The 13,981-nt window shown below is 42.0% G+C and overlaps 1 protein-coding gene across 1 annotated transcript in view; it reads left to right on the top strand.

Moving 5' to 3' along the window:
• Positions 1 to 13,981, top strand: part of LOC145402269 (facilitated trehalose transporter Tret1-like) — a 51,917-nt gene that overhangs the window by 31,903 nt on the left and 6,033 nt on the right. The window contains exons 3-6 of the mRNA XM_080274396.1: positions 1,959 to 2,078; positions 3,899 to 4,022; positions 7,912 to 8,085; positions 13,538 to 13,672. Of these exons, the coding sequence (XP_080130522.1) occupies positions 1,959 to 2,078; positions 3,899 to 4,022; positions 7,912 to 8,085; positions 13,538 to 13,672 (553 nt within the window). The remainder of the gene's footprint in view (positions 1 to 1,958; positions 2,079 to 3,898; positions 4,023 to 7,911; positions 8,086 to 13,537; positions 13,673 to 13,981) is intronic.

Here is a 13,981-nt window from a genome sequence, read left to right as displayed (position 1 = left end):
CGAAGAACAGACTTAGCACGATTCTGGCCAGAAGCATAAAAAAGTTTAGATTCAGTTGCTGGTTGGTTCCGGTACCTTTTGTAGGGCTTCTCCTTGTTGTGGACAGCATTAGAAGAAGCTGGTTAAACCAAGGTTTCTTTGCATTAGTCAAAGGATATGAGAAAGGAATGTATGCTTCCATGCTTCTGTAATGCGCTTAGCACACTCAGATGGCTCTCGGCCATGGAAGCAATAATAATTTCAGGGAAAATCAAAGAAGTACTGCCTGATGGCCTCCCAATCTGCAGCTCCAAAGTGCCACAACCAACTTTTCTTTGGAGAGTCCACAGGCTGTACTGGAGAGATGGGACAGTTTAAGGTGATAAGGTTGTGTTCGGAGGAGCCCAACGGAGAGGAAAGATCTACAGTGTAAGCAGAAGGATTAGTTGTAAGGAAGAGGTCAAGTACTGTATGGTTGAAGTCTCTCCAAGGCGATCAGGGATACGGGTAGGGTGCTGTACAAGCTGCTGTAGGTCATTAAGGATAGAAAAGATGTAGGCTTGTTCACACGGTGGATCAGTGATAGGAGAGGAGAGCCAAAGGTGGTGGTGAACACTGAAATCTCCTGGAGCAGACATTGCAGAGAAAGGAGAAATGGATAGTATGTGTTCCATCGTAGAAGTAAGATAGTTGAAGAATTTATCATAGTAGAATTAGGGAATAAGTAAACAGTACAGTTATATTTAATAAGAGAATGACAGGAATGCCCCAGCCAGTGAGTAGGGAAGTCAGAAGAATCAAGTTCAGGAACACGAGAACATGATAAGTCGTTGCGTAATATACACAATAGCCACCTTTGGCTTTGAAATGGGTATAGAGAAAGTAGGAGGATACAGAGAAGGGTTTGCCATCAGTTGCCTCAGACAGCTGAGTCTCAGGAAGTGAAAGTGAGGTTTAGAGGAGAGTTAGTGCTCAATAGAGAGAGAAAGTTAGAGGAAAGGTCGCAAATGTTCCAGATATGAAGAAAAAGTGAGTCAGGCATCTCACAGGGTTGTCACCGGGAGAGGGGCGGATTGTTGGTGCATTTATGCCCCCTTCTAGCCCCTCCCGGGGACTCTGAGGCTTGGTTAAAAGACGTCATTTTTGGTTAATTTTTAATAGGAAGTGTAGTGTGTAATGTGTATGTAGTTTGGTGCTGACAGAGGAACTTGTATTGGAGAGTATGCCGGCCTACTCTCTGTTGCTGAAACACTGAAGAAGTTCAGCAAAAAGGGATGGTCAGGAGTTAGTCCCGAGGCCTGATGAAACGGGAGCTCAAGTTCTCCCTGTCACCAGCTGTCCATCCACCTTGGGATACTGCCCTGCATGATTAGTGCTTCAGTCTGCTCTCTCTCTCTCTCTCTCTCTCTCTCTCTCTCTCTCTCTCTCTCTCTCTCTACGAGTACATTATATACGCGCGTGTGTGTGTGTACTACAATATTACTACTACTGGTAGTAATAGTAGAAGTAGTATACTGTTCACGTTAGCCTGATTCTCTTGTGCCCCGCCCACTTCCAACTGTACTCATTGCTGATTGGCTGAGATAATCATTCATCTTACTGGTAGTAATAGTAGAAGTAGTGGTGGTAGTAGTAGTGGTGACAGTAGTTGTATTAATAGTAGTACAGTAGTAGTAGTAGTATCAGTGCTAGCCGGAGTAATAGTAGACTAGTAGTGGCGGTGGTGGTTGTGGTAGTAGTAGTAGTAGTAGTAGTACAGTAGTAGTAGTAGTAGTAGTACAGTAGTAGTAGTAGTAGTAGTACAGTAGTAGTAGTAGTAGGAGGAGTGGTAGCAATAACAGTAGTAGTAATAGTATCTTGAGTGAATATTATGAATAACTTCTTTTTAGACTTAATGAACCACATCATCATTTTTTTTTATCTACAGTGCTTCTTTGTTTATGTATCGACTTGTGTGAACGATATTACTCCTATTTCAGACAATGACAGCCCTGAGCGTTGGGTTGGGTGGGCTGGTCGCATCAGTTGCCATGGGGTACACCTCCCCCGCCCTACCATCCATGCGTGCTGATCCATCCATCTCCATCACACAAGAGCAGGTCAGGAGATACCCTTTATAACTGTGATTTGTTTTTGCAGGACTGACAAAGAAAGAGTCAGTGCCAGGCCACAATAACCAGGATGATCACAAACATTCAATCAGTTACCTGGCATATGAGGTGCTTCATGGAGGAACTCCAGGTGTGCCAAAGTCAGTAAACTGAGAAAATGGAAGTTAGATTTTTTTTTTTCCCTTTGGTCCTGCTGGAGTTCCTTCACAGAGCAGCATCACAGAAATTATATGACACATTCTATGGGCGAACCCTGAAGGTGCCACGTGTCCAAAATTCACTGTTCTGTCCCTCATTTTCTCAATTTTCATTATGGGTCCTTTGGGGTTTTTCCATGGAGCTCTTGGTGTAAAATGTATTTGCACATGAAGGATATGTAAAGGTGATTCTTCTTATGCCTCTTGATCCTCCTGTGAAATAAGATCTGAGGCATGAGAGGAAAATTATCATAAATTTATCAGTGGACCCTTCTCAAAGCCAACACCATGGTAATATAGACCAGGCTGGACTGGATCACTGGATGGTACTGTTTTAACTCCTCCATTATGATAATATCTTCACTGTTTTATTCTGGCTACCTTTGAATGATTTATTTCATATGTGCTGACCATTCCATCACCTTCACACACACAACTGTATATAAATCCAGATATACAGGTAGTGGATTTATGTATGTGAGTACCAGCTGTATATGTTTATAAGCATGGGCTGTTATGTGGAATTTATGTATTGTATATGTAGTAGGCATCGGGCTGAGTCCTGGTCTTGGCCTCGGCCTCTAAAACTCACTCTGACTTCTACCTTGGCCTCAGGGCTAGTTAAAAGAGTAAAGGCTTCACGATATTTCCGTGACCAAATCCTAGTGATGGCTTCAGAAGCACATGGTAGACACGCGCGCGCACACACACACACACACACACACACACAGAAGGTAAGGAGAGGGATGTGAGAGAGGTGGACAGAGAAAGGGATAAAAGTGACCTGAGGCAAGGCAGGGCTGATGGTTAATCTCAGGTTGGATCATAAATTTTAGTTTTGTATTTTACCAACACTTGTAGTAGCATACAAACATCGTAATAATGTACATATGTACATTATCCAGATTTTCTTGGTGAGATTTTGTAAAACAAAGAGTGTGTTCGGAAAAGAAAGTGTAGCGTGGGAAAACAGTGAAGAGGAAATATGTTAGCAGGGATGGGGTTGAGATGTGGGTTGGGCACAGAGGGGTAGGGAGAGGTGATAGTGGAGAGGGGATGCAATGAAAGCATGGGGATGGAGGCAGTGTGATAGAAGGAATTGTTGGTAAAACTGTAAGGGCTTGGTAGATAATGTGATGAAGAACAGTAACTTAAAGAAACGCTGGCTTGGTGGTAAAACAGTGATATGATACATTGCTTATTACCTAAGAAAATAATTATTACCTAAGAAAATAATCACAGAATATTTCAGCAATAACATTATGCAGATTAACAATCTTCTCCTTTGTTAGCCGTGCTTCGTTCTCGTAGTCTAGTCTTGGCACTGACAATAGCTGCCTGGTATGCGTTTATAATGTCTGGTGTTCTGATACAGCAGACACAAAGAACGGTACAGAAGACAAAGTATGTATTTTGTATATATGTGAGAGAGAGAGTGAAGAGAGTAACGTAGAGGTATGTATGTGTTGTAATGTTGGAAGAGAGAGTGGTGGATAGCAATGTATAGTTACCTATAGGTTGTAATATTGTAATAAAGACTGATGGAGAGTGGAGAGAGCGAAGTAAAGTTATACTGTATAATTGTTTTTAAGAGTGTTGGTTGTGTTGCAGGAATCGTGGGTGGGTGCAGTGATGCCAGCCACAGCACTCATAGGAAGTCTCATTGCTGGCCCTCTGGTGGATCGTTTTGGCCGCCGCACCACACTCCTGCACCTGACTTGGCCATTCTTCCTTTGTATGTGCCTTCATTGGTCATCCACCTTAACTTGTCTGGATTATTCATACTACTTACAGCCTATGCCCAGTAGCCCAGTGGCAAAATAAGACAATACTGAAGCACAGCTACAGTATTGTCTTATTTTGAACACTTTTTTGTGACTAGCGTCATATTCTAATGTTAATCTCTTGTTGTAAGATCACTGGTTCAGTTCCATTTGTGGCAGAGACTGGTTTAAAGATTTTGATGAAAGCAGTTTTCAGAGTTGTTCCATAAGGTCCACCATCATTTCTGATTTAAACTCCAGTGCTAATACCATGACACCAGTCCTGTATGAGATAACACGACCATATTTGAGTTCAAGATACTGTTTACCATCTGTGCCTTAGTTGAGATACAGTAGACTCTCAGTTATTCAGTGTATAGCAGCGAAGAGGTGACAGAAATTGATGTGCTGACAGATATTGACATAATACTTCCCCCAAAGAAAGGGAGTTTAACCCCCTCCTATAAAACCCAGTACTTGTACTGAATAGCTGTTCAAACATAGAAAACACCCTTAAGTACTGTAACAATTATGATGTACTGTTCTGTACACCAAACACACTATCCAACCCCCAGAGGGAGTTGGGCAGGGCAAGGCAGGTTAGCAGGGCAGACAGAAAAAGGATAGGCAGACCTAACCAAGCATGAGAGAGAGAGAGAGAGAGATGGGTGAGGCATGAGTGACGGAAATATAACAGATATTAAGGGGAATAAACTGGCCAGAAAGTAGCAGGAGAATTTCTTGATTGTGGTTAGTGGCAGGATAAGCACAGGGATGACAACAAAGATGAGGAACTCCATCATAAGAAGAGTTGCGACTTGACAATATGGCTGCCATGCAGCGTGCTGGTGAGAGAGCAGCGGCCTTGAGGGAGTGGAGAAACCGACTCATTTTCAATCATTTGCGATAAGATACACAAGAGGAAAAACATTATGAACTGTATTAATAAGGAGGAATATACGTATCAAATATAATAATAATAATAAAAAGATTAGGGCATACAGGTAACAAATTAGAATTACAGTAAAACCAGCTGCAGTGAGATATATTCCAGGGTAGGAGAGACCGCCAAACTTGGCAGCATCAGAAGCAATGTTTTGGTGGCAAAATTGACGGCGCCGAATTTAATCCTCCAGCTTACAGTACTGTGCTATTTTTTGATTACTGAAAAAAAAAAAAAGAGAGAGAGAGAGAGAGAGAAAGTCATAAAGAAATTGGAGCAAAATGAATCCATCTGTTGTAAGTTACAATTCCAAGTTATAAGTAAATCTGCATGGAATTTGTACTTGGGTGATGAGGTGGGGGCGCTCACCAACCACTCACTGTATATAGTGCTGCTGTCGGGTGTCTGCCCTTTCCTCTCCTCCATCCTTCTTTCCTTCCATCCTCTTCTGTCTCCTTTCCTTCATTCATTCTTTGTCCTTCTGCCTACGGGTTACTTTACACTTCCTCTTTTGTCATTCTTTCCTTCATTCTTTCCTCTTCCTTCTGCCTGTGGGTGATTCTACACTGAGTGACAACACTAGGAAACTGTGTACTACACTGGGTGGTAACCATACAACCAAATTTTGGCGCCTGGTGGTTTAGTGAGTAATTATTGCGCTCCAATCGGATTGAGCCGGTGAAGGTTTATACCCAAGGGGTGGTTGGGGTTGATTGCTCATGTAATGCCACTCAGGGATGAGTGAGGCTGATCACTCATCTTAAATGTCAGGACCAACAGCCTAGCCCCGGGCTCCTACGCTCTTCATGGGGCAGTGTAGATTGGATGATGGATGGATGGATAGATGAATGGCATGGATTTCTATTTGGGGTCATCCCAGGGAATTTTATTAAATTCAGCCATTTGCTGTGATGGATAATATTGTGTGCTGGATAATGCACTGATGGATAATGGAGAGTTTAAGGTATTTTTAAAAAACTCTGGGCATAAATTTGATGATTTATTCTCTGAGGCCGAGCAGTCCCCCCATATGTACATTCCATCACATGTCACCACTTCAGCACTGATATTCACTGACCTTGTTGAATAGCCAGCATGCTAAGGCTGTCTCATTCAGATTTTATGCCGTGTAAGTGGGTCTTGAAGAAGATTAGTAAAGTCAGTTTTAATTAAATCATCACATTGCAGTATTCCCAGCCCTGGCCTTGGAGTGACCTAACGTCACTTTTATCAGCAGACCTCTGCTTTAACTGTTTGTTACCTTGTTGTGATGTGAGGTACAACTGCTGTGTTTAACCTTCGTGAGTTGGACATATCTCGGGAAGAGCCTTGTGAAACAGCGTTTATTTGGCTACTAAATGTTTTTACCCCCCCCCCCTCCCAATCCTTTCTCGTATTTTTTATGTTCCTCATATCTCTGGTTGATTACAGTCACCAGATTGGAGGGTTTAGCCATAACCTTCATTTAATCTTTCACCTAGAAATGATGTAATGTGGCTGAAGGATTTATTTCACAATGATTACCATAAATAATGTAAAAATGTGTGCTATCACATGTTTTGTTGTCACATGAATCATATATTTACTATTTCTTCATATCTCTCACAGTTTTCGAATTATATACATATTTCATAGATTCATAGTCTTATTGTTAGTGTTTTTTTTTTTTTTTTTTATGTTTACTAGATTCCTGACTCAGTTATTAAATTGGGACCAATTGAGTGTAATTATATGAATTTGCTTAGTATTAACCTTATCACTATGAGAAGTTTCCCATAGCTTGGATATAAATTATCCCAGATGGCAGGAAGTAGAACATACAGATATCATTGATTTACAAAGATTCTTTTAAGGTGATTGAAATCTAATCTAATCTAATATAAAAGTGACACTTTTCCACTTAAGAAATTCACGTATTGGTGTTGGCCATGTTACAGCTGAAGTTTTCTGTGAACTGGGAGCTAGACCCCAATGAATTACACCCAACAGTTGCTGGAATCTGTTGGAGAAAAAAAATGAGACATGTAATAAGAGTTGTAACAAAGTGAGAATCTCAGCTTGCACTTGACCCTGTGTACAGTAGCTCAGAAGAAAGATCACCGAGTGATTGTACTTGTAGCTGAATGTTTCTTGCCGAGGAGTGATGACTGTTTGGCCAGTTATCAAGCCTATAGTCTCATTTTTCTCTCACGGTAGTACCTCTCAGGGCAAGTGGTAGGCAAGCCACCCATCTACCACCTCAGAAATCATCTGGCATTATGGTTGAAAAAAAATAATATATCTGAACAGTGTAAAGGTTAACATGGTATTAGTATCAAAACTCAGGCTCCCATGGCTCACTGTCAGCAGAATAAAATTGTCTGGCATTTGCTGGCATTGATTATTTGAGTTGCCTTTACCTTGATATTTATTACACCTTGCTTTTCCAGTATGATCCTGTATTAAGAGGGAGAACTTTAATATCCCCTGATATTGCAGTATTACCAGCAAATATGTTAACACTCAGGCTTCTGTGACTTAGCCACATTATATCATCTGGAATTAGCTGGAGTAATACACCAGTGAAGATGCAGCCGTGAAAGTTTATGTTCCATAGTTCTGTAGTATTACAAGAGAAAATTTTAACACTCAGGCTCTTATGAGTAACTCACAGATGAATAAAATCACATGGGTTTAGCTGCGGAGATGTTCCAGCCATGAAAGAGGGAAGGTTAACAGTATTTTTATTAACGATCTCAGTCCCTTAAGATGCCATCTCAACTGTACAAAATTGTCCTGCAATAGCTGGAATAGAATATGATCACTTTCTGGACCATGAGGTTACTGTTGCTTGGTTCCGCAGCACGAGTGGTGTTAGCTGGAACAGAATGTGAGAGTTGTCTGGACCATTAGAGGATTAATATTGCTTTGTTTTACAGCATGGGCAATGATAGCAACATCGAACGGTGTTGGTGGTGTGGTGGTTGGGCGAATGCTGAGCGGGGTGTGTGTGGGGGTGCAGGCCGTGGCTGGCTCCGTCTTAATGCCAGAGATGGTACAGCTCGACCTCAGGAACATTCTTGCCCTATTTCCAGCCCTATTTGGAACTTTTGGTAAGATTTGTGTGTGTGTGTGTGTGTGTGTGTGTGTGTGTGTGTGTGTGTGTGTGTGTGTGTGTGTGTGTGTGTAATTTACCGGGTCGGTCAGGATCACTTGGTGGTCGTGATCGTCAGCTTTTACCCTCCCGGAAGGGAGCTGAGAGCTCACATACTCCGATCTAAGGGCAAGGCTGTGACCTTCACACACGCACACACCCATCCCTTGCTCAAGGGGGACAGTAACCACCCACATCGTCAGTGAAACTTTTCGCAACCTGAGCGAGGTGCGAACTCTCGTCTACGAGATGGCAAGCGAGAACGTTACCACTGGGTGTGTGTGTGTGTGTGTGTGTGTGTGTGTGTGTGTGTGTGTGTGTGTAGGCTACAATAATGCATGCATGTGTGTGTGATTAAGACCAAAGTACTTCTGATTATACAGATGATCACAAGTTGCCTGCTTCAGTATCGTAGACATTACAGTAAACCCTCGAACTAACTGGTACCAGACCTTTGATGGTACAACCAAAAGTTTGTTAAAGCCAACACCATGTTGCTTGGTAATTTCCAAGGCGTCTTGGCTTTTACCGAAGATAGATAGTTAAATATAGAGCGTCATTCAGATATACACTTGTACGCGATAACATACAACTAGGCCTAAATGGCTCTTTTTCTCAATAAATGTTCTGTTTACTAATTTATGTGCTAAGTCTTATCTTTCAGCAAGTAATTGCACTGCAGATAAAGACTGCAAGTAGTCTTTGGATAAATCTGTGTTTATTTGTGTGTGTGTGTGTGTGTGTGTGTGTAATTCACCGGGTCGGTCAGGATCACGTGATGGTCGTGATCGTCAGCTTTTACCCTCCCGGAAGGGAGCTGAGAGCTCATATAGTCCGATCTAAGGGCAAGGCTGTGACCTTCACACATGCACACACCCGTCCCCTTGCTCAAGGGGGACAGTAACCACCCACATCGTCAGTGAAACTTTTCGCAACCTGAGCGAGGCGCGAACTCCCGTCTACCAGATGGCAAGCGAGAGCGTTACCACTGCACCAGCGAGCGGTGTGTGTGTGTGTGTGTGTGTGTGTGTGTGTGTGTAAGGATGCCACACTGGTCGGTGTTTCCCGCACATCCCTTCTTTCACCAAGGTTTATTATATGAATGTAATGTTCAGCCAGCTCAAGGTGGTCGTTAAAACTGAAATGTGTTAAAAGAGGGTTCAGTATATTGAGGGTTTATTGTACTTACATGCAGTCACTTATAATAATTACTGGAGCCATATTCACTTCCAGCTTTGCATCAGCATCATTTTCCCCCTGCGTCCTCCGAGCTGGCCTCCTCACTAATACTTTTTTCATTCCGAGCAACTCGTTGGAGGATTGATCAACTAGTCATAGCTGTAAGTTGAGTGGCTATCTTCATGCATGCATTTGGTCAGGGTTGTGTTCAACAGAAACCACTGCATTGCCAGGACTGCTTACAGGAGAAGGACAGTGACATCATGGAGTTGGCATCCATAGGTCATGTGGCTGTTTACTCTTAGCCAGTGTGATGGAATGTGTGGTGTGACCCTCCTTATTGCCAGTTTTGTATTGAACACGTGAAGGAACGAGTACTGTTTGTAATGTAGATGGCGTAGATATTGAACTTACATCGTACATAGTAGTGTCAACATTTTGAAACCTACACACTGACCACTCCCACAAGGTATACCAGACCTGGTACAATAATGTCATATCATCTTGTATAGACAGTTAATACCATAAAAGACAATAAGCTCCATCACATTGTTTAGCATCCACGTCTCACCATAGGCAGACAAGATCTGCCCATCTCCTGAGAATGAGATTTGTTGTATGCAAACATTGCTGTTGAAGGATTCCCATGAGACAGTAATCTTTCAAATTAACCCAGACTTGACATGACATGGAGCATTGAGATGAATGGATTTGTTCATATCTCGTGAATCTGTGCCTCATTCAGGACTTGGTTGTGATGCTACACCTGATTGTTACTACATACCACATGGAGCCTTTTCATTTATCATTAGTCACTTTGAAAATTAAGATTATCTGCAATATAAGCCTCATTGGACATGAATTTTCAACCAGGTGTTCCACAAAGCTTCTCCCAATAATCCAGCGTAGCAGTTGATTCGTACTGTAGTTGGCAGCCGTAAGAGCTCAGACACAACTTTGCCTTACACCATCGTATCTTTGGAAGGAGTTGCACATTCCCCCACCACACTTGCTAACACTTGTCCAGCACAACCAGGTTTAGAGTTTATAATCCTTGCAAAAAGTCCTTAACCTGCCCTTCCAGTAGCAGTGGGTCAAATGCCTCTTGTGACTGGCAGCAAATAGGCCTTCGTGCTATTCGTAGTTGAAACCGACACCAGACTTAATAAGCATTAGGAAGGGGTCACCTATAAAGTTTATGGGTCTTACTGGATAGAAAATATGCTAAACTGAATTAAAACCTGGTGATCGTTAATTTATTCCTTCGTAGTTCATTGAAGCAGTGGAATTATATTACAGTACTCTGTAGATTTTGTATACCAATACAGTCCTACTAATTTTTCGTTAAATGCCGTTATGCGTGACATTGCTAATGGCTTGAAGTATTTATTTTAATAAAAAAAAAAAAACTAGCATGAACCAAATAGCATCTAGGTGGTCATGCTAGACAGTTAGTCAAGAGCTTGCCGGTCTACTGGATCAGAGGTGGACATCCCTTACACACAGTGATTGAAATCCATGATGTGAATGGAAAATTTTCAGTCTTCTAAAATGCTAACATGGATGCAGGGCATTTTTCTGCCCTTCATTTCTTCAGTCCTTTATGTATTTCTCATTTTAATAAGCAAACTCCAGATGACTATATAACATTCCCCTTGAGAAAAATTTCTCAAACTAGAAGAGTTAAAATTAGATTTCATTAACCTCCATTACTAAGAGTTTCTCCCAACCCCCCAAAAGCTATCTGTAGTTAGTAAGACTAAAACAGTTAGACTAAAAGAGTTAGATTTTCCAGACTTTGGGAGCCTAGCATCAGACCCCTAACCCTCACGGAAGGTATTGTGGGATGACTGTTACCATTTTTTACTAGACAGATATGAAATGTTTACAGGAGGCCATGTGGAGAGAATGGATAATGAGAAACTAGGAGAGTGTATGTGAGTGAGGTGGAGGAGGAGGTAGAGACTGTAGCTATGATGAAGAGATGGGGTGGAGAGCTATATGAGAGAGGGCATTGTGAGTTGAAGAGAGGGTAGCCTGGTGATGCAGGACAGAGTGATATGGAGATACAGTAATCCCTGAATTATCCAACGTAATACAGCCAAAGGCTTGTCCGGGTAGTGGCAATGTCCGGATAATGAACATTATCCCCCTGCTATACCCAGACCCTACCTATACCCAACATCCACACCTATACCTAACCTATTTGTACAGTACCTTTGCCTACTTTGGCAGTGTTTTCTGGTCATTCAAGCATATATGGACATCAAAACACACACAAGAATATCCAAAGTAATGCTAAACACCAAGAAAACCATGAAAAAAAAAAAATTGAAAACCATAAAACGCCCTACCTATACACTACTGTGTGTTCAGTACCCCTCCTAATTTTAGCACTGTTTTCAGGTCAATTTGCCATATTTAGACATCAAAACACATACATAGGAATAGGAATATCCAAAGTAATGCTAAACACTATGAAAACCATGAAAAAAAAAAAAACTACCTATATACTGATGTATGTACAGTACCTCTCCCAATTTTGGCACGGTTTTCAGGTCAGTCTGCCATATTTAGACATATAACACACATAGGAATATCCAAAGTAATGCTAAACACCAAGAAAACCATGAAAAAAAATGAAAACCAAAAAACACCCTACCTTTACACTGCCGTATGTACAGTACCCCTCCTAATTTTAGCACTGTTTTCATGTCCGGCTGCCATATTTAGACATCAAAACACGCATAGGATTATCCATATTAATGCTAAACACCAAGGTAACAATGCAAATAACAGACAACCACAAAAAACCTCAGGATGGTTGGAAAATCAATTATCTGACACAGTGATAACTGCAACCGGGCCACAGAAAAACCACAGCCAAATATGTCACCGAAATTTGGTTATATTGGTATAAGTGGTGTACCATCATCTTTGCTGATGTTTATGCACTAAGATAAGCTAATAACAACACAGAAAACTGTTGAGTAAAAGTACAGAAATACAATGAGAATAAACAGTGTTCAAGAGTAAAACGTACCTTCATATAACTTCCCACCATCCGAGTGCAAAATTTTGCAAGCACCTTCCAAGAGTGAAGCACATGTCTAGATGCAGATTTTCATGAGTTTTCTTTAGATTCCTTCGGAATTTTGGTACGACCACTAGTATTTGAATAAATTGTAAAAAACTGTAAAAACTCAAAGAGTCAGCAATATCACCGCAAGGGAGAGGAGGGACTGAGGGAGTGAGGGGGGAGCCAGGAGGGTATAAAGGAGGGAAGGGAGGGGGGGAGAAGCGAGGCTGTGGGCAGGATTTTCACCCTTCTGTCATAAGGCTGGCGGGCGCTTTTACCATACATTTACTCATGTCATTTGGTCTGTTAGATGTGTGGTGGCCATTTGGAAACAGAACTCCCAGTGACTGGGCGACTTTAGACTTTTGGTAGGGAGGCGGACGGCCACTGTCACTGAATATGCACTCATGGCTTGTGGTCTGCATTCGATGTGAGGTGGTAGTTGGGAAAGACTTAGCCTGGTGGCCGCTCGACTCTGGACATTTGCTGGGGATGTGTATGCACATTTTGACACCGCTTGTGGGTTACAGTTATATTTCTTGGGTGCTGGAGGTTCGTTGGGAGTGATCAGACCAGTGCACGACTTTGACCATTCAGTACAGGGGCGGACGGACATTTTAGCTTTGGTTGTGGGTTACAGCCTATTTCCCGCTCATGGCTCGAGCCCAGCGACCATGATACCGAATGTTTGAACATTTCAGCTGGCCGGCCAAAGTTCTTGGGAACTTTTACATCTGGATAATAGGAAGTAGATTCGGCTAATGGTTTAATAGAGTCAAGGTCCAGTATTCGTATAATGAACAGTTCCTGATACTGCACGTTTGGGTAAATGAGGAATTACTGTAATGCATTTGCAGCGACCACTACTGAGATTATGGTGTCTGGCTATAGATGCACTGTAGATGAGTTCTGTACATACCGGTACTTTATATTCTGTTGCTGATGCCGTCACACAGGTTTATTCAACTTTGGAGAGTTTTTATACTGAAGGAGTTATATATGTATAGTCTTCATAAACGCCTTTGCTACTAGAGGTTTTCATATATCGAATAGAATTATTTGGTGGTAGCAAAAATAAATTTGTGAAAATATATAATCAAAATGAATGAGTTAAAAGCTTGGTACCATTACTGCATGTTGTTTTGTGTTGCAGGTTTGATGTTGGGCTTTTGGGCAGGGCAACATCTGATGTGGAGAGGTCTGGCATGGCTGGGAGCATTCCTGTGTCTGCCACTGGTGCCCCTGCTGGTACTCCTTCCTGAGACACCACACTTCCTCACAGCATCAGGTACAGCACCACAAACTCGAGTTTGGAGAGTTATATCTCTATGAAACATGGTGCTGAAGAGGGACACCCTTATATGGTGTCGCTCATCTAACCAGGAGACTCTCCTGTCTGGTTATATAAAGGTACCTCACCTCCCCACTTATCCTCTGAATAGAGGATGGTGGACTGCCATAGGGCAGCCTGGCTTCAAAATCACTGGTTTCATGTTTCTGATGAGTCTTGGGCCAACAACAACAACCATAAACTCTAACCTGTGTATTATAAGGTCCAGTGCTGGGTAACCACACACCAAATGGGAGGTCCGCACCC

The sequence above is a fragment of the Coenobita brevimanus genome, chromosome 57 (genome assembly GCF_032717465.1).
Source record: "Coenobita brevimanus isolate Jiangsu-jjx chromosome 57, ASM3271746v2, whole genome shotgun sequence".
Lineage (NCBI taxonomy): Eukaryota > Metazoa > Arthropoda > Malacostraca > Decapoda > Coenobitidae > Coenobita > Coenobita brevimanus.
Note: the sequence above shows the minus strand (reverse complement) of the source record. Positions and strands in the feature narration are given on the sequence as shown.